This window comes from Prorops nasuta, unplaced genomic scaffold (assembly GCF_024137725.1).
Source record: "Prorops nasuta isolate Cenicafe-Biocafe unplaced genomic scaffold, Cenicafe_Pnas_1.2 PNAS00006, whole genome shotgun sequence".
Taxonomy (NCBI): domain Eukaryota; kingdom Metazoa; phylum Arthropoda; class Insecta; order Hymenoptera; family Bethylidae; genus Prorops; species Prorops nasuta.
In genome coordinates, this window is record NW_027116803.1 from 426469 (window position 1) to 444735 (window position 18267).

The window sequence follows — 18267 nt, forward strand, 5'->3', positions numbered from 1 at the left end:
TAAATCTTTCTCGTCCTCATAGAATAAGATTATTTATTGATTATTTAGTGTATGTTTTTATGTTGATAATGTTTGCCTAAGCTGTTCATATCTTTTTAATTCTGTTTCACTAACAGAAGGTACTAGATTTTTTGCAGCTTTTTCAAAATCTTGTAACTCTACCATAATATTATCTGATTGAACTAGATCAGCTGTATTATTGTCATACTCAGTTAAAGCTCTTCTAGCAGCATGTAGCCAGGCATCCGAGCAAACAGCATAAAGATCTGCACCAGTCAAGTTATCAGGAAGCTTTTCCACAAGCTTTTCCAACTCTTTACCACCATTTGAGAATGAAAACTTTCTGGTCAAAGCTTGCAAAACGCTTAACTTAGAGTTTTTATCTGAATGAATTCCTACATAGAGCATTTTATCAAATCTGCCTGGTCTAAGAAGTGCTGGATCTATCAAATCTGGTCTATTTGTGGCACCTATAATAAAAATTCCACCAGAATCTTCCAAGCCATCCATTTCAGCCAAAAGTTGAGATACTACTCGATCCATGACTCCTCCACTGTCTCCGCTTCGACCTCGGTTTGGTGCAAGGGAATCCAATTCATCAAAAAAAATTATACAAGGAGCTGCAGCCCTGGCTTGTTCAAATACTGAAATTTAATGCAAAAATAATTAAAATTTTTATAACTGCAATTATAAAGTGTTGATTTTAAACCTACTTTCTCTGATATTTTTTTCACTCTGACCAACATACATATTTAGGACTTCAGGTCCTTTAACTGATAAAAAGTGTAACTGATATTCAGTGGCTACTGCTTTGGCAAGGAGAGTTTTTCCAGTCCCTGGAGGTCCATACAGTAATAATCCTGACTGCTTGTAGCCAAGGACTTTCAACAAAGGTAACTGTATTCTTTTCATAATTTCTTTTTTCAGACTAACTAATCCTCCTATATCTTCCCAGTAAACTTTTGGTATTTTTGGCATACCTTCAGACATTGAACAAGTTACATGCATATATTCTGTAAATAAACATTTAAATGTTTATGGCCGACATTAGAATTTAATTTATCATACTACATACATACCATAAGCTTTTGCAAAATCATTATAATTTAATTCAAAGTCCTTCTCACAATTGTTTAATATTGTATGCTTGATTTTTATCGCGTTTGAAATTAATGTACTGATATCTGTCAAATTAAAGTCGGGACATAATTTAGCTACTTGACCGAAATTTGTAGTATATTTAACATTTTTATTGTTTAAGCATTGTAATATTAATTCCTCTTGTTTATTTTGATCTGGATTCCCTACATTAATAGTTTCAAGAAACATTCGTTCTAGCTCTCCTAATATTTCAGAATCATCAACAGTTGCTACAATTATTATAGGAAAATCATCACATTTATTAAAAATATTTTGTATTTCCAATTCAAATGCTGATATTGCTCTTTCATCCTTATGGCCTTCAGCATCTTTTCCATACACCTGAAATAGATTAGCTCATGTTTTCTTACATTAAAAAATATTTCATAATATTCAAAGTAAAGTTATGATTGTAAATCACCTGTAAATTATTTAAGCATAGCAAACAGGGCCTTAAATTTTTAGCATTTTGCAATATAATACGAAGTTTTACTTCTGTTTGTGCTGATGTTAAAGTTTGAATCTCGGCTAAATCAATGTTTAGTAAATGTAATCCAAACTCTTTGGCACAATTTTTAATTAAAGTTTTTTTACCACATCCTCTTGAGCCCTTCACCAAAAACAATGGACGAATAGCATTTGGGAGATTTGTCTTATATATTCCATTATAAAAAGGAAGTATACAACTTTTTAATTGTTTTGATGCAGCTACCAATGTGAATGGAAAATTTTTGATGTTTTCTATTTCATTGTCTAATAATTTGTTTAATCTTCCTTTGTCTATAATTATCCCAGGGATAAAGCTATTAATATTTCCTTTTTGAAGTAGCTGTGTCTCTCGTTGCATAATATACAAGCCATTATTGTTTGTATCATTTTTAAGACTTATTAATTTAAAGTATATTATAGGAATCACAGGACTAGAATTGGAGAATATAAATGTCTTATGACACTCGTTGACATCAATACAGAAGACATCATTTTTCCTTAAAAATTTTGGTCTAGTAAAATAATTTTTCAGTAAATCATCTGTCAAATTACTAGGACAGTCATAAGGATTTTTAATCATGCTAATTTTTGCTTCACTAGCAAAGTCATTACATCTTTCTGCTGGTACTAGAAAGTTTTATGAAAAAGAAAATTTTTGTTAGTAAATTAAAGGAAATATTGAACTTGACAATTTTACTTATAAATATAAAAAGCATTTACATACACAGAAAACATGATTTATAATAAAATGTACCAAGGTTAAATTTCATAGTATTAGAAATTAATATTTGACATTTAGGAATCATATCACATGGAATAATGTTTATTTTGTATTTTTTATGTGACTCTTTACTGCATAAGTAATACCATTTAGAGATAGCATCAATATTTTCTTTACTAGTTAAAGCACAGCAATCAAAATCAATATAACCATATTTCTCATTGTAATACTTGTGTATTAATTTTTTAAAATTTTTATCTGGTAACGAGACGTAAAAGATATCAGTTTTAAGAAGTCTTTTAACTTTTAAATAAACATAATAAATAAAGATGTATCCTGTCAAAAACTGTCTACTTTTCTTAGGTAAGACTTTGTTTATATGTTGTATGATTGAGAAGATATAAAGCAATTTCCTTAGTTCTTTCAGCACACCGATTTCGGATGCATTCATGTTCTGAATTAAAATGATTTTCAGTTAGACGAAAAACTGAATGAATTTTTCAATTTTTCATTCTCTCTCTTTGCATTTTGACAAGTATAAACCGTATAAACACTACATAATAGAGGTTATGTTCATTCTGCTTCTGAAAATCTGTAAGATAAGTCACGTGAACTGTAGATTTCCATTACTCCAAATAAAAAAAGCACTGCCTCTTTTTCACGAGTCTAAACCGTTAAAACCAAAACTATAAAGTCCAGTTTTAGTTTCATTGACTTTGAATTATGCAGTTTTTTTATAATAATCGTAAAATTGGATCCATTTCTAATTAAATTAATATGATTTAAACCTATATCCGCAGCGCTATCGTTAAGTATTCTCTATTACTGAGCAGAATGTAAATTAATTGGCCCTAAACATTTATCTTACTTAATATATGTCAAAACATTTTGTAAATAATACTACAAGCTACAAGACATACAATTGTATTGCATACTTCCCAGTTAAGTCTTCTTTAAAAATTGCATTTGATATGTCATTTATTACTGATACTTATTATTATCCATAAAAAATATTGAAATGATAACAGAGGCCATTAATATAGTTTCTGCCTCTCTATTATTATTTAAAATATTCATGCTGTGTAAGAATATAATGACTTGGAATACACTGATGGTAAGTGTTTATTAAAAAACCACAATTTCAGAATAAATATTAATATAATTTTTATTTCAGCTGAATAAAATTTAAATACAAAGAATTTAATATGTACAGATCCAGATAGCATTAAATGTTTACATATTAGTATATACAAATCAAACATGGATATTATAAATATTGACAATGTTGAGGCTGGAATACGCCCATCTAAAAACTCAAATTCACTTAACTGCAATTGCATTAACTCAAATTCCCTTTCATATATAGCAATTACAATTGCTACACTGGCTCTCTTAGGAGCAATTGTATTTATTTGTAGAGATTACATTAAAGCTCTATTATATTGGATAGAACATCAAAATATGTGGCTAGTGACCATAATATTTATTACCCTGTTTGCTGTAGTTTCATTTCCAATTGTGATTGGATACCTGTTTCTCATTATTGCAAGTGGCTATCTTTTTGGTACCATTCACGGTATTATGATGGTCATTTTGTCTGCTAATTTAGGCATTGCAATAGCGCATGCTACTCTTAGTGCTCTTTCATCCAAACTACCTATTGGAGCTCTTTTACAAAGTGATACAGCTAGAGCAATTCTCAGAGTAATATCTGGACCACAAGCTTTTAAAGTTGTACTTTTTACAAGATTAACACCAATTCCATTTGGACTCCAGAATACAATATTTGCAGTAAGCTCTTATGATGATTTTTAATAATTAATAATAAAGAAATTAATATAAATATATTTTAGGTGAGTAATATAAGAGGAATTCAATATCATGTTGCTAGTGCAATAGGTTTACTTCCTGCACAATTAATTAATGTGTATCTAGGAAGCAGCTTGAGATCTATGCAAGATGTTCTTGAGGATCGTTCCACAGCAGCCACTGGATACATTGTTTTCTGCTTCCAGGTAACATTTTGTGAATATTAAAAAAATATCTGTCTGTTTAGAAACATAATAAAATTAATGCATATGCTTTTTAGATATTAATAGGCCTATCTTTAATGGTTTACGTTGTGCAAAAAGCAAGAAGAGAACTGCAATTGGCATTGCTAGAGGTGGATCTTGCAGCCAGGATGGATAGTTCTCATTATGCGCTTGATGGTATACCTGAATCAAAACTGGTTTTAGCAAGTTTGATTACATAACATAATTAAGCTGTTCATATTATTATGTACCTGCAACTAAAATGAAACTTCTCTAGAAGTTAAAAACTCTGCAATACTTTAATCTTTGAGACAATACTTTCATTCACTTAATAAAATGTCATTCAGTATAGGAATTCTTATGAAGTATAAAATAGAGCTTAAATCTCAGATTAATATATTTAATCATACTCAGTCTAGAAAGCCAAACACACGAATAATTATTATTTTAGTTACCGTCCTAATTAAAATCTTATTAACTTATTAATATTTGACAGCTACAGAAAAATCTTCTCTGGAACTAGTATTCTATATTTTATTAATATTAAGAATTACCTTCACTTTTTTTTCTACTCTACAATCATCTTTATCCATCTGGATAATGAGTTTTTGGCATTTTTTGTCTATAAAATAAGTTATATACATTTATGCGTCTTCCCTAATAAGAAAAGTGGATTATAAATACAAGCAATATTCTTTAATATTTGATCAGCTCATCAGTTGAGATTGTTGACAATGACAAACACAAATAGAGATTTTTTCATAAGTAAAAATGACAAGAGGCGATAATTTTACTATTAGTTTTTGTTTAGAAGAAAGAAATTATATAAAAGAACCAAATTTAGTTGGTTGGAATATATTTATATAAAAAATAAGTATACATATATATATTTAGTATATATTTTGAATCTCTGAAGGGAAATAGATTATTTATTTATCAAGAAGGGCAAATATTTATATATTCATTTTTTTGAAGTAAGTGTGATGTTAGCTAATGAACTTAATCATATAAAGACTGAAAATCCAGAAAATGTAAGAATCACTCACGAGACAATCCAGTATCTTCAATCTTTTTTTTGCAAGCATCCGCGAGACTTCTCACTCGGCTATTTGACAGAGATTTTTAATGAAATGTTTTGTTTGTGATATATAAATAAGAGACTAAAATAATCAAATGCTTCTAATTTAAATTAATCGATCTTCTTGATTTAGTTGCTTAATTGCCAAAATGTAAGCGATGGCAAAATACAGTGTACAAATGTAAATTATCGCAATAAAGTTTTATGAAACATTCTATCGTATTCAATTTCAATTAATTGTCAATACCGATGCATAAATATCTAAAACATGGTCTTGGCATTAGAAAGTCGACAGGTGAGCCTCGATTTAGCAAGGAAAACGGCAGAATGAAAGATTTTGAGAATAAGGCAAGAAATTGAAGAATAAACAAGTTTTTGATTTATATTCCGTTACAAATAACGGGCTCTCCAGCACGCATATGTTTCTCCTTGTGCCTTTGCAAAGCAGTCTTGATAACTTCAAACGCATAATCAGAGTCTTCCTTGGTAACACACAAAGGTGGCTTAATTCTGAGCACCTATAAATAAAAAGCAAACTTGATTCAGTTTAATTGGATTTATCTTTAAAATTTTTCAAATAATTCTAAATTATCTAACAGGATGACTTAAACAAAAATCTAAAACTACGATTTTTTAATGAAATAGAAAACTTGCATTTCCATAAAGACCTCCTTTGCCGACCAAAACTCCCATATCTTTAATATCCTCAAAAATATCTGCCATTTGTTCACTCGATAAATGTTCCTTAGTTTTTGGGTTTTGGATGAGTTCTACACCGATCATCAGTCCTTTCCCTCGAACATCGCCAACAATATATGGAAATTCCTCAATCAGGGTGAATAAACGATTCAACAAATATGTCCCAACAACTCGTGAATTTTCCTGCAGTCCTTCCTCTTCAATTACCTGAACGAAGAAATAATACTTCATTTACATGAAAGCTAATTTAGCTTTCCTATTCAAAATCATTGTTCTCTCTTTTATTTCTCTATAAAGAATAAGCTGAGAAAAATAATTAAGTTTTGAATTACTGTCAGTAAATTTCGCATAGTATTTTTAAACGTGCATTATCAGTGAATTTACATTGAATGAAAGAGGTAAATGACCAAAGTATCGCGTGCGTATAAATAAGGTTGCAAGTCATAGCTACTATGCGGTTCAATGTAATTTACCATTCAGTTATAGAAGTCTCGCGATAAACAATTATTTAACATTAGCTTATTGAAAATATACAGAGGGAAAGCTCCTCGCACGAGCACGAATATTTTATTAATTACAATATTAGTCTCACATCGAGAACTGCAGATCCAACGGCACAAGCTACAGCATTTCCAGCGAAGGTATTAAAATGTAAGGCTTTATTTAATGAATCAGCAATTTCTTTTGTGGTAACGACAGCCGATAGCGGAAATCCATTGCCGATTCCTTTTGCCAAGGTCACTATATCCGGCGTCAAATCGTGGCCTTCGAAACCCCAAAAGTGTTCTCCAGTTCTTCCGAAACCGGTTTGGACCTCATCAGCTATAAAAAGTCCACCTTTTGCACGTACGAGCTTTCTCACTTTCTTCAAGAAACCTTTTGGATATTGCACGACACCGCCGATTCCCTGAAAATAAATATAGAAATCAGTTATTATTATTATTTAACGTTATTTATTATTGATGAGGATCAATAACCTGAATACTTTCAGCAATAAAACCAGCGAGCTTTCCACTGTTCGGTAGAGTGGACCTCAGAACGTCCTCCAATTGGTGGAAGTATTTTTCAGAAGCCTCGCATCGCATGCTACTACAGCTGCATATTTTTTCTGCAGGTTTCACTGGACAATCTCTACATCCTGAATTACCCCATGGACCCCTGTATACATCCGGGTTCATTGTCTATAAACATGAGTTTGTAATAAGCAATAAAATTGTTTAAAAATGTAACAGGAGCAGCAAGAGAAACTCTTCACAAATATTAATTAAATTTGGAGTGAACATTAAGAATAACTAATTAAAGTATCTGTTAGATTTCAACTTCTTTACATGAACATGTCCGGTTGGTTGAGCTATGGAATATCTCCAAGTGGTCATCCCACTGGCAGCAGCCGAAGAATAACTTCCGCCGTGGTAAGCGTTCCTCAAAGAAACGATATAATTTTCTCCCGTATAAATTCGGCTCATTAGAAACGCCAGCTCGTTTGCTTCTGACCCACTATTGCACAAATATACTACGTTTAACTCTTTAGGAAACTTGTTTGTCAATTTCTCCACGTATTCGTGCAAATAGGGATGCATGTATAAACCGGAAATGTGACCTAGTCTACTTGCCTGATCAGTCATGGCTGATACTACTTTACTAAAATAATGAGAAGTTATTAATTAATATATAATTTGTTTTGAGATAATATTGGCATATGTTTGTTTAAAAACAATTACGGATGACAATGTCCGACAGCCACAGTGACAATTCCGGCAAACATATCGAGGTATCTCTTTCCTGTGTGATCCCACAACCATTGCGCTTTTCCTTCGTTGATTAATAATGGCTCTTTATAATATTGTTTAACGCTTGGAAAAATTCTATCGGCAAATGCTGATCTTATATTATTGTAGCTGGGGCCCTAAAATAAGTTTTATACTTTTTATATTGATGATTAAATATAAAATATAAAATAATTTATAAAAAATATTAATTATATATAAAAAGCAATGTTACCTTGTAGACAAGCGGCTTGTATTTACAAGGAGGTAGACATGGTCTTTCTGTTGAAAAATTTCTCACTTTGAACCATATTAAACCTTGAACAACAATTTTTTATTAGAATTATTAATATGGTATGAAACCATTTTATAATTATAAGATTGTATGTTTTCAACTATTACTTCTTTGGAGCATAATTGCAGTTATTTCCAGCTGACGTATAACACACGTGAATACAAGTATAATTCGTTGGATAAACAACTTTCTCAAATTTGCATATTGCTTATCGCATTATCAGTACGCTTAGTTTATAGGGATCTGCCCGATGACCGGACCTGTTTGGGAGATAAAACGAAGTGAATTATAGAGTTTCTTAAAATACCTTAGAAATCTCAGCGGAGCCGATATTGCACAAATGTATATACGGTATGTTCGGTCTCGCACTCGATACTAAAGTGCTGATTAAAAGATAATATACAGCTTAACAGTCAAGTCCAGCTAACAACGATTGAGTATTACACAAGAGTGTGCAGAGACCTTATATATAGCTCAAAAAGATTTTAGTAAATGAAAATTAGACTACTCTTTTAAATTACAAAAAAGCACCGAATATAAAAATCATTTACATTTATTTTGAAAGTGATTTACGCGACATCTGTTACGGATTTTAAAATTATCGAGATAAAATTTGTTCCATTAAAAAAAGAAATAAATTAGCGATTACAGAAAAAGGACATTGAGTGGCATTTACTAAATTTTATTTACATTTATTACGGTTTTTTATAATTAGTACTAGGTACAACTGATGAGGCCGTTGTATTGGCTTCAATACTGGGTTTCTTGCCCTCGACTATCAACAGTTCGTTGCCGTCTTCCTCGAAGTAGTGTAGCTCATCCGTCGATGAGACAAATTTAAAAAGTATCGCGCACTTTTGTAATTTTGGATATAAATTCTCTAAATGACGAATCCAAGAGAGCAAAGAATCTTTGGTAGATGTTCCAGTTGCACAAAGCCCATAATATGTGCCATCTTCCTGTTCATGTACCAATCGTGGTAGTATTTTTTCTTTTTTTTGATAAGGTATATACAATTTTTCATAATCTAGAAGTAGAAAGATTTTAGCTAATTCAGTCTTAAGTTATTAATAAAATAAAAGTTTATAGGGACATTTACCATCAGCACCAATTTTTTCGGGCCATTTTCTTACAGGTCTATCTGCTCTTAATTGAAAATAGTCAACTGTAACATGTCGAAGCCATACCTTGTAAGGCCCTTCAACATAAAGTGGGATTTCAGTGTCATGCAATTCTAATAAACTTGTTTGTAATGGACTTATTCCATATACAACCCATGTTTTATCAATAGAATCTGCAATAGTATCTGTATGAAAATCATATATGTTTGTGGCTATGTCAATGCTAGTCATCTGCTTTATAGCTAGCTTGGCTTGTTCTATAGCTTCATTTGGAGTTGGTCCAGGAAAATGATAAGGATTTAAATATCTAAGCTTTGGCATCCAATATAGCATTCTACTTATTTTTTGAAGAGGACCCGAGAATCCTAATCCAAAAATATTTCTTACTATTGTTTTCATTTCTGTATCAGGTGTTACGTTATTGAATTCCATTTTAGTTAGCAACTCACACGTTACATCCTGTTGCATAGGATAATGTTCAAATATTTTTTGAAACCTATTTGAAGGAATATATGGCCCTTTTGGAAATACATCTAATATCTTCTTGTAACACTCTAAATCTTTGTTTACACCATATTCATCCATTTTGCTTAATGCAGCCTTAATGAACTCCACATGCCCTCTCTTAATTGGGCCAGTGCTCTCATATGTATATATAATGTTAAGGAAATTCTCTTTATTTTTGTTATCTTCTCTATCAAAATTTCGTATAACTTCAGACACAGGTAAAAATTTATTTAATCCAGTAGTTAAGAGATAATTATTTGTATGTATAAATTTAACTACCCTTATATTAACTGTCAAGATATTCTGTATATACCATCTACTTTCGTAGATTTGACACAATCTAAATGCATTTGATAAGGCTCCAGTAGTTTTTAACATCTTATTAAATGTGATAACCTGTAAGTTGTACAATATAAAACATGATTATTTTTATCTTGTCTCTTTTTCACAATAAATTATTGCAATGTATAAAATTACCTTTATTAGAAAAATGATATCAATTTATAACAATATTTTATAATTGTACATTATTTTTATTCTAAAATCTCAAGATTGTATACTATTTATACCTTCAACAGAGATTCTCATTAGTTTCATAACATAGCAGTGTATTAACAATCTTCCTGTTCCCCCTAATCTCTATTCTCTACTGTTCTCCACTGTTCTCTACCTTCAACACCCACATTCCAACCTCAAAAATTCATATCCCTTCTAATTTTTATTCTTTCGAATGACATAATTTTATCATTTTGATGTAAAATGTACGTTTGACAAGAGTGACTCGATTAGAATGGTAAATGAATTAAATCAATTTGTAATTAATATAAAAAATGATCATTTATACAAATAAATTATTCAATAGTCATTGAACAATATTATGATAGATTGGAAATCTTGTATCACAAATGTATGTGTATTAGTTTTTTCATTCCTCTGAAGTTGAATCGTTTCATTTCTATTTTAATTTTTGTGTGTGTATAATAAAAAGATTTACACGAATTCTATTGGCTCACATCAGAATGAGTTGAATAAAACAACCAATAAACATTTGTATGCCATGAAAGATGACTAACCGAAATCGAAACTGAAAAAATATATACAAAAGTTTTCTGCATAATATATAATAAATATTACGTACATATAGTTATTGAATAATTGAAAATTATCATTAATTTGACATGTATGCAATCTTGGGATAACATTTGGATTTAATAACTGCATAACTATTTTATTTTATAGGATTCCTATCAAAATTGATTGGTAAAGTTTGACCAATCAGATTGAGAAAAATTAGTCGCTCATTGGAAACCGGATCGCATGTGGAAAGAATGGGCCTGTGTGTGTGAAAAAGGCGTATGCGTGTAGATAGATGGATCTGAGTTAAATTTACAGCGACGCCAAGAGGAAATTGTGCTCACTTCTCTTCTACCTGATTGTGCCGATCATTGACGCTTCTACCATTTTCTGTATATTCCGGGTAAGTTGTCGATTATTCTATTTTCTCAGCATATTCAACAATTTCTTCGACTACCTGCCCTCCGAATTAATAAAATCTATCGAATTAACAATTATTATTTATTTGACTCACTGTTAGAATGTATAAATACAGAAAATTGTGCATGCGGCATTTAGCGGTATAGAGCAATGGCGGATCTTGACCAATTATTCCCAACATGTGCCGAATAGTATTTTCACCTGTAGCTATTTATATACATAGATTATCATGAACTACTGGTCGAGTTCGATTAAATTCAAAATGAGTTTTTAATTAATTACATACTTTTGCTTATAAAATGCTTATTTTTTGTTTACAGTGTCTGCTTATAAAGCAAATAGATCAAAATGGTATTACCAAGGGTATACTTTGATATGACTGCTAATGGCAAACCATTGGGAAGGATTGTAATTGAATTACGGGCTGATGTTGTCCCAAAGACTGCTGAGAACTTCCGTGCCCTTTGCACAGGCGAGCATGGTTTTGGGTACAAGAGTAGCACTTTCCATCGTGTTATTCCAAATTTCATGTGCCAAGGAGGAGATTTCACTAACCACAATGGTACTGGTGGAAAGAGCATCTATGGTAACAAATTCGAAGATGAGAACTTTATCCTGAAGCACACAGGACCTGGTGTCATGTCCATGGCCAATGCTGGAAAGAACACAAATGGCTCCCAATTCTTTATTACTACCCAAGTAACTAGTTGGCTGGATAACAAGCATGTTGTTTTTGGAAATGTTGTCGAAGGAATGGACATTGTGAAAAAAATTGAAAGTTATGGCTCTCAGAGCGGAGAAACGAGCGCGAAAATCGTTATAGCTGACTGTGGCCAATTGTAAATCTTATCTTTATAAATTTCGCCATTTTCTCACAAGATATGCATTTGAAAACAGAAATCCTTCAGACTATTCCAAGAAACCAACTTCTTATCCACCAGAATTATGTCAGCGATAGATACAATAATAATAAACCTTTGTATTCTCAATTTAATACTATTCTAATATTCTGGATACATTAGTGTATTCCAAAGGAGTTTTTCGGTAAATGAATAAATGAAATAAGATTTCACATAAATGTCTGTATTTTTTTTACAACATCAGAAACATTTCATCGAACAACAGTTAAACAATGAATTATAAAAAAATCAACAAGAAAACCGACTAGCCATTTATCATATTTAGATATACCTGAGTACCGCCTAGCTACAAAACGGTCATTTACATAACAACACGTTGATAAAAAGATCGTGGATGAAAACAGATGAAACGCCTCGTTCCAATATCTATGCACATGAATAATCTCTGCAGTCTCATTGAGTCCTCGTGATAAATGATAAAACGTTTATATTTACATATAATACCTATATCTCTTATCCTAAATCTCATAAGTGTACAACAGGGGAAAAAAAGTTCTCGACTTGTATTAGAATCTTGTAAATCCTTCAAGAAATATTTACATATTTGCCTTGATATTAAGGGAGCTTTATTACAAGAAGGAAAAGAGAGTTAATTTCCTCTGTAGTGCAAGAGTATAAATATCAAAATGTTAAGTATCCCACTGGATTCGTCATGGCCTAACTTAGTAGACCAGTGAGCAAATGTCAGTGATCGCAGGTGGGCAGGTTAACGGTAAAGAATATGTTTAACTCTACCAAGGATGCCAAAACGAGGAAAATGGTGTATGTGACGAGGCATGCGATACCTACGGTTTTGCTTAACTTAAACTTATTGGACGCTAGGGAGATGTAGAGAATCATTAAAGTGGAGAACAGGGAGACAGAGCTGTACACCAGTCCTTGGGAATTGATTTTGACGCTGTATTCCCCAGGAGTCGTTGGATAAAAGGCGGCCTTGACGAACCACGGTAAGCCAAGACAGAGTAGTACATCGAACACGTTCGATCCAATCGAGTTGCTTATTCCCATACCTCCGTGTCCTGAAATCAGCAACCCTTACGTAATACGTCCAAGAAGCACGCGAATCGATGCAATGGATTTATAAGTGAGTCAATAATTATTATTATTAGCTGACTGTACAAAGTTCTCGGATTTACCTTGATTCGTCACTATTACGCTAGATACTGCTTCAGGAACACTCATTCCTGCGGCCAGGAACGTTAATCCCATTATAGAGTCTGGTACCATGAATGTATCACCTAAAAATAATGAATGATCCTCGGATTAAATTTTTCTTTATCTTTATCTGTATTTATTTATTAATTAATCTAAATTACCTATGATAGTGATGACCCAACCAACGATATAAGAAGTTCCGGCGATCCAAACAATGCACATAATGAAGGTCAAAAGGTACCATTTTCGAAGTGAGTATCTTCTGCAATCTGGGATTGTAATTAAAAGTACAAAGTTGATGGGCCACGTGATGACCCACCACAATTTTTCCCACTTTGACTCGGGCCAGCACGTTAGGTCCACTATTTCCTCTATAAATAATGATAAAAATAATGATTGATTATAGAAACAAGTTTTGTTTCAAGTTTATACATATATATATATAAACACTTACGTGATTCCAGTTTGCTCAGTTCAATACTCTGTGCATCCAATTCTTTGAAACAATCTAAAATTGTGTAAATTAGTATTATGGAGAAACAGCTGAATTTTAACAATTATTTTTATAAACTTACTATTTGGAATGAGTGGCATTGTTTCGCAGAAACTTTTGTATCTTCGTTTGCTCAATCTTGCCCACTGCATGAAACGGTTGATCCGTCTGTTGAAGCACATTGCTGAAATTTATATTATATTTGAATATATTGTTTGCTGATAATGGATGGTCAAGGATCGTATAAAATTATAAACGAAATAATTACCAGATATGTACAAAATGTAGGAAAATACGAGGATCAGTGCTTCGTACCATTCGATTTGACCATCGCGCAAAGTTATAATTAATAAAATGACCGTGTATGCGTAGGCCAAGGAGTCTCTTGTTATCGGCCACCATTCCAGAGTCAGTACCTGAGAAACAATTGAATGTTGAATTATCGAGGAAATATTTCTACGAGAATATTGTGGATATTTACTTGCTTAGCGAATAGACCACAACAGGCTGGAACAGCCAAAATGTTGAAGACCGCAGAACCGACGATGGTACCGACTCCAAGATCTCCTTCGGTAACAAATGTCCCCACGATATTAACGAACAATTCCGGACTGGAGCTCGCCACTGCCATAACTGTTGCACCAGCAACATCCTCCGTCACGTTTAGCTCTGCAAAATATTAATTGGTACATGAAAAAATGAATTGTACTTTTTTTAATCCTGATCACATAGAAAACATGTGTTAGAAACGTTCCAATGTGTCAAAATGATTCCTGGAACGTTTCTGGCACTACGTTTACTGTATGAATGTTTTTATTAAATATGCTGTACTAGGTGCTAAGTGAAACTTAACAATAATGTGTTTTCTGTATACAAATCCTGACAATGAGATATTGTTGGGAATTAATGGTTCAATTTCTAACCGTGCTCATTTTTATTGACTAAACGAGATGGAATTTTTGGGTGGAAGAATTGGTTTTTTGTCAATTGGGATAGAGTTTTATACCGAAAGACGGTGGCAGATCGGCAAACGCTCCTCTGATCCGTTTTCGGGTGAGTCTCCTCAATGTTGACTTGGATTTAGAAAATTTGGAGGACGATCCTCGATCGCTTCCGGTCACTCCGGGTTAGGAAAATGATCTAAAGCAGCCTAAAGACAGACACAGAATTTATCAGTGCTGCTCCTATTGCCGCCTCGAAGCCGGGGATGGGTAACGCGATATTTGGCAGAATAAGAGGCAAAGCGCGTTAAAAAAAAGTTGCCGCGGTGTACCGCCGGAGGGCAGTGCCAGCGATAAAAGTAACTCGAGAACTTTCCCGGTACTTCCGGTTAATCTATAAATAAACGTTTGAAATTGAATTTTGACTGTAAAATCGTTCGAACATTATTTTTTTATTCATATTAGGAAGCTTACCCAAACGGTTATACGACTTAACCTTAAATGTTACTCAAAGTTATTAAAACGTTGATAAATCTTATTTAAAGTCTGAATTGAATGCTAAAAATTAGAGTAAACTAGATTTGTTCGGGCCTAGACCAAATTAAAGACGTGGTATTTCCATCTTTTTTTATTATTCTTAAATTCAGCATAAAAGAACAAAATACGTGAAGACTACTGTGTATGAAAATCTTGTCCAATGAAAAATGGACGATTAAATATATGCGTCATTATACTTGTATTTTTTTCTCTATCCGGAATGATCGGTTTATCAGTGGATAAGGTATCTCTGCGTGACTGCGTATTGCTAATAATTGGCTCCTGTGCTTTTCACGAAAGCTAGATAAGCATATCTTATTGCGATGGTATATTTCTTGGGGCGACGAGAAGACCTCACAATCTTTAAAGCGATATTACTGAATTTTAAGGGCATTCCGATGATTATCGGTCGAGGAAAATTTTGTTTCTACTTCCAAAATGTTTGTTCGTTTAAAAAACCTGAAGATTTCTCAATATGGACGGAGTCTTTCGAGAGATACATGATTTTTAGATGTTTTCTTAAGAACGATATAAATCTAAAATGAGAACGACATGGTTTCTACAGCTACCAGCGAAGGCAATTTGTTGATTTTACCGACCGAGCGCCTTAAAGAGTTGGTAATCACTCACTTTCACAGATCTTTTTTATAGCAGGCACGAAGAAGTCGTCGCAGACAATGGCCAGTAGAAGAAAGAGGTAAAGTGCAAGAACAACGTGGATGGCGATGTATCCGGATTGACGCTGGGAACGCGTGAGTCCATCCGGGGGAAACTCGGTGATTGCTGGCTTGGTACAATTCGCCTCGTTCTCCACTCCTGGTTCTATTTGAAGCAACTTTCGCATCCCTGAGGGAAAAAAACCAATTGCTTTACTCCCCTTCATCATTAAACTGCCCTGCACCCTTCTCACCCGATTCATCTACAACATATATATATATATTTACAATCTCCTCTTCATCTTTTTCAATTTCATTCTTTCCTTCCAAGAATTTTCGTTGGCATTGGGTCTTCGATCTTGACTTTTGCAACGCGATTAGATCTTAATCCGACCATGCGAGATCTTGTCGTTCGATGTCTGATCTTGTTAGATCACTAATTGCGTAAACAGATACTGAATCGTGCGATTCCTATATGATAATAATAATAATAATATAAGAGCTATACCGATAACAAACGAGTTTTGAATCAATAAAATCTGTCCAGAGGATGCATTATAAAATTTCGTTTTTTTTTTTCATTCGTTTGTGAGAAGAGAAATGGTTATCACTGGACTCCCTAATGAATTCTCCATAGACGCTTGGGAGTATTTACGGGAAATGGAAGATATTTAGCGACAATTTCGGTATCGTAAGGAATCGGGAGGAATACTCACTGCCGCCTTGTCCCGACACGGCTTTAACGTCGTTTCCAATCAACGCAGCGGTGCTGACGTACAGGAAGTACATAGTCGGTATGACTATGACGAAGAATATTCTGTATCCCACCATGTGTCTTTGCCGGCGCGACATTTTACCCGCCGTTCGATCAATGGAATAGTCGGATGGAAAAAGAAGAGGAGAAGAAAGTGAAACGTTGGAAAACTTGAATGAGAGAGAGAGAGAGAGAGAGAGAGATGAAGGATTAAAACGTGCTGGACGACGTTCCACCTGAAACTGACGGGATCTCGAGAAAACCCGACCAGTAACAGATTTGGTCCGTGGCCATTATCAAACAGATAAGATACTGTACAAAACAAACCGATCCTTTGATTAGCCCCAGGAAAGTTTTGCTGGCCACGTTCTGTTTTCCTCAAGAATTTTTTCGCCAGGACGCCACCCAAGGACGTCACGTTCCATCCAAGGATACCAAAACTTTCCTTTCATGGAATAAAAATCACCGCGCGATTGTTTTGGACATAAAAAAGTCACTTTCGAATTTTATTATCTATAGAGAGTGAGAGAGTTTTGTGGTTGATTATGGTATTTTTTTAAAGAAATTATTAATAACTTTTAAGAGGACGAAGAAGAAGGATCGTGGCCATAAACAGAGAGTCGCGATTTTAGTGTAAATTGAAATGGAATTTTTAAAGCTGATTATTATAAAAAGGTGATGTAAGAACGTTGAAGGTAAATTTAAGAAAATTGTGGGAAACTTTGAGAGTGTTGGGAATGTGTCGAAGGGAATGGAATTTTTCAATGAATCGAGACGTGCCTATATAGAGAGGGTCAATATTTTTATCGCGCGAGACTGTTACGTTTCGAGAGATGAGAGCGTTTGTCACTACTGATCCGTGATACACCGTATCGATGTTTACATGATTCTTATCGATCCTAGAGACTCTCAACCCTTGGAAAATTCAGCAGCTGAAAATTGCCAAAATTTATACACATCTGTATATAGCACATTGGCGTTTCTAAACCGAGCCATATCAAAAACTAAACTTCGAATCGATTAGTCAGAGATAACACGTTCGCTTCTTCTTTGGGGACCGTGTATTTACGCTAGACACCGAATACATGGAAAAAAGTGACGAAATTTACACATGTGAGCATACATCAAACATTAGCTCCGATTGAATCAATCAGAGATAAAACGTTTGGAAGGAATATTTAAATGCTGACTGCGTAGAAAAAATTCAATCGCGTGTTTTAACCTATTCTTTTAATATGTACCTGTACGAAATAATATATTTTGCTTGTGCACTATACGATTAAATGTCGTAGCTACCAGAAGCATCGAACGTTTGAAATATTATCAGCGAGGAATAATAATGTGAAAAATACGCACAATGCAATAAATTCTTTTTGTTAATCGTTAATAAAAAATGGGAAATAATAAATAAATATGAAATATAGTAGAATATGTTATCGAGAGAAAATGGAGATGGTTTTACGTGGAT

General features: G+C 33.3%; 6 protein-coding genes across 6 annotated transcripts; 2 read left to right on the top strand and 4 right to left on the bottom strand.

Annotated features, from left to right (window-relative positions):
* Positions 1-33: 33 nt before the first annotated feature.
* Positions 34-2806, bottom strand: Pex6 (peroxin 6). The gene is made up of 5 exons (XM_066728633.1): positions 2354-2806; positions 1562-2256; positions 1080-1482; positions 714-1013; positions 34-644 (listed from the first exon to the last, which is right to left on the bottom strand). The coding sequence occupies exons 1-5, from the start codon at positions 2799-2801 to the stop codon at positions 58-60; spliced, it is 2433 nt and encodes an 810-aa protein (XP_066584730.1). The 5' UTR covers positions 2802-2806; the 3' UTR covers positions 34-57.
* A 519-nt stretch (positions 2807-3325) lies between these two features.
* Positions 3326-5676, top strand: LOC136774384 (transmembrane protein 64). The gene is made up of 4 exons (XM_066728638.1): positions 3326-3464; positions 3525-4141; positions 4204-4365; positions 4440-5676. Exons 2-4 carry the CDS (start codon positions 3611-3613, stop codon positions 4602-4604), a joined length of 858 nt encoding a protein of 285 aa, XP_066584735.1. The 5' UTR covers positions 3326-3464; positions 3525-3610; the 3' UTR covers positions 4605-5676.
* Positions 5677-5820: 144 nt separating this feature from the next.
* Positions 5821-8474, bottom strand: LOC136774380 (alanine--glyoxylate aminotransferase 2, mitochondrial). Its single transcript, XM_066728635.1, has 8 exons — positions 8329-8474; positions 8162-8244; positions 7882-8066; positions 7489-7801; positions 7138-7341; positions 6753-7067; positions 6116-6367; positions 5821-5979 (listed from the first exon to the last, which is right to left on the bottom strand). The coding sequence occupies exons 1-8, from the start codon at positions 8339-8341 to the stop codon at positions 5842-5844; spliced, it is 1503 nt and encodes a 500-aa protein (XP_066584732.1). The 5' UTR covers positions 8342-8474; the 3' UTR covers positions 5821-5841.
* Positions 8475-8786: 312 nt separating this feature from the next.
* Positions 8787-10700, bottom strand: ECSIT (evolutionarily conserved signaling intermediate in Toll pathway, mitochondrial). The gene is made up of 3 exons (XM_066728637.1): positions 10327-10700; positions 9321-10245; positions 8787-9248 (listed from the first exon to the last, which is right to left on the bottom strand). Exons 2-3 carry the CDS (start codon positions 10225-10227, stop codon positions 8917-8919), a joined length of 1239 nt encoding a protein of 412 aa, XP_066584734.1. The 5' UTR covers positions 10228-10245; positions 10327-10700; the 3' UTR covers positions 8787-8916.
* A 493-nt stretch (positions 10701-11193) lies between these two features.
* LOC136774386 (peptidyl-prolyl cis-trans isomerase-like) lies at positions 11194-12421 on the top strand. Its single transcript, XM_066728641.1, has 2 exons — positions 11194-11326; positions 11664-12421. Exon 2 carries the CDS (start codon positions 11692-11694, stop codon positions 12184-12186), a length of 495 nt encoding a protein of 164 aa, XP_066584738.1. The 5' UTR covers positions 11194-11326; positions 11664-11691; the 3' UTR covers positions 12187-12421.
* On the bottom strand, positions 12411-17056 carry LOC136774381 (sodium/potassium/calcium exchanger 4-like). The gene is made up of 9 exons (XM_066728636.1): positions 16762-17056; positions 16020-16235; positions 14393-14580; positions 14180-14327; positions 13994-14095; positions 13873-13926; positions 13580-13789; positions 13400-13501; positions 12411-13282 (listed from the first exon to the last, which is right to left on the bottom strand). Exons 1-9 carry the CDS (start codon positions 16895-16897, stop codon positions 12948-12950), a joined length of 1491 nt encoding a protein of 496 aa, XP_066584733.1. The 5' UTR covers positions 16898-17056; the 3' UTR covers positions 12411-12947.
* Positions 17057-18267: the final 1211 nt, after the last annotated feature.

Bases quoted from the DNA above. Each gene is read 5' to 3' on its own strand.
- ECSIT (XM_066728637.1), bottom strand. From the start codon at position 10,227: ATGTTAAAAACTACTGGAGCCTTATCAAATGCATTTAGATTGTGTCAA. The intron at 9,249-9,320 runs GTAAATGTCCCT...TTCTACTTCTAG, and splicing joins CGAAAAAATTGGTGCTGATG to ATTATGAAAAATTGTATATA.
- Pex6 (XM_066728633.1), bottom strand. From the start codon at position 2,801: ATGAATGCATCCGAAATCGGTGTGCTGAAAGAACTAAGGAAATTGCTT. The intron at 2,257-2,353 runs GTATGTAAATGC...AAAACTTTCTAG, and splicing joins TTATAAATCATGTTTTCTGT to TACCAGCAGAAAGATGTAAT. The intron at 645-713 runs GTAGGTTTAAAA...ATTAAATTTCAG, and splicing joins TGAAAAAAATATCAGAGAAA to TATTTGAACAAGCCAGGGCT.
- LOC136774380 (XM_066728635.1), bottom strand. The intron at 7,802-7,881 runs GTAATTGTTTTT...TCATTATTTTAG, and splicing joins GCTGTCGGACATTGTCATCC to TAAAGTAGTATCAGCCATGA. The intron at 7,068-7,137 runs GTTATTGATCCT...ATTTATTTTCAG, and splicing joins TTATTGCTGAAAGTATTCAG to GGAATCGGCGGTGTCGTGCA.
- LOC136774384 (XM_066728638.1), top strand. From the start codon at position 3,611: ATGGATATTATAAATATTGACAATGTTGAGGCTGGAATACGCCCATCT. The intron at 4,142-4,203 runs GTAAGCTCTTAT...AATATATTTTAG, and splicing joins TCCAGAATACAATATTTGCA to GTGAGTAATATAAGAGGAAT. The intron at 4,366-4,439 runs GTAACATTTTGT...TATGCTTTTTAG, and splicing joins ACATTGTTTTCTGCTTCCAG to ATATTAATAGGCCTATCTTT.
- LOC136774386 (XM_066728641.1), top strand. From the start codon at position 11,692: ATGGTATTACCAAGGGTATACTTTGATATGACTGCTAATGGCAAACCA.
- LOC136774381 (XM_066728636.1), bottom strand. From the start codon at position 16,897: ATGTCGCGCCGGCAAAGACACATGGTGGGATACAGAATATTCTTCGTC. The intron at 14,328-14,392 runs GTAAATATCCAC...ATTGTTTCTCAG, and splicing joins GTGGTCTATTCGCTAAGCAA to GTACTGACTCTGGAATGGTG. The intron at 14,096-14,179 runs GTAATTATTTCG...TATAAATTTCAG, and splicing joins CTACATTTTGTACATATCTG to CAATGTGCTTCAACAGACGG.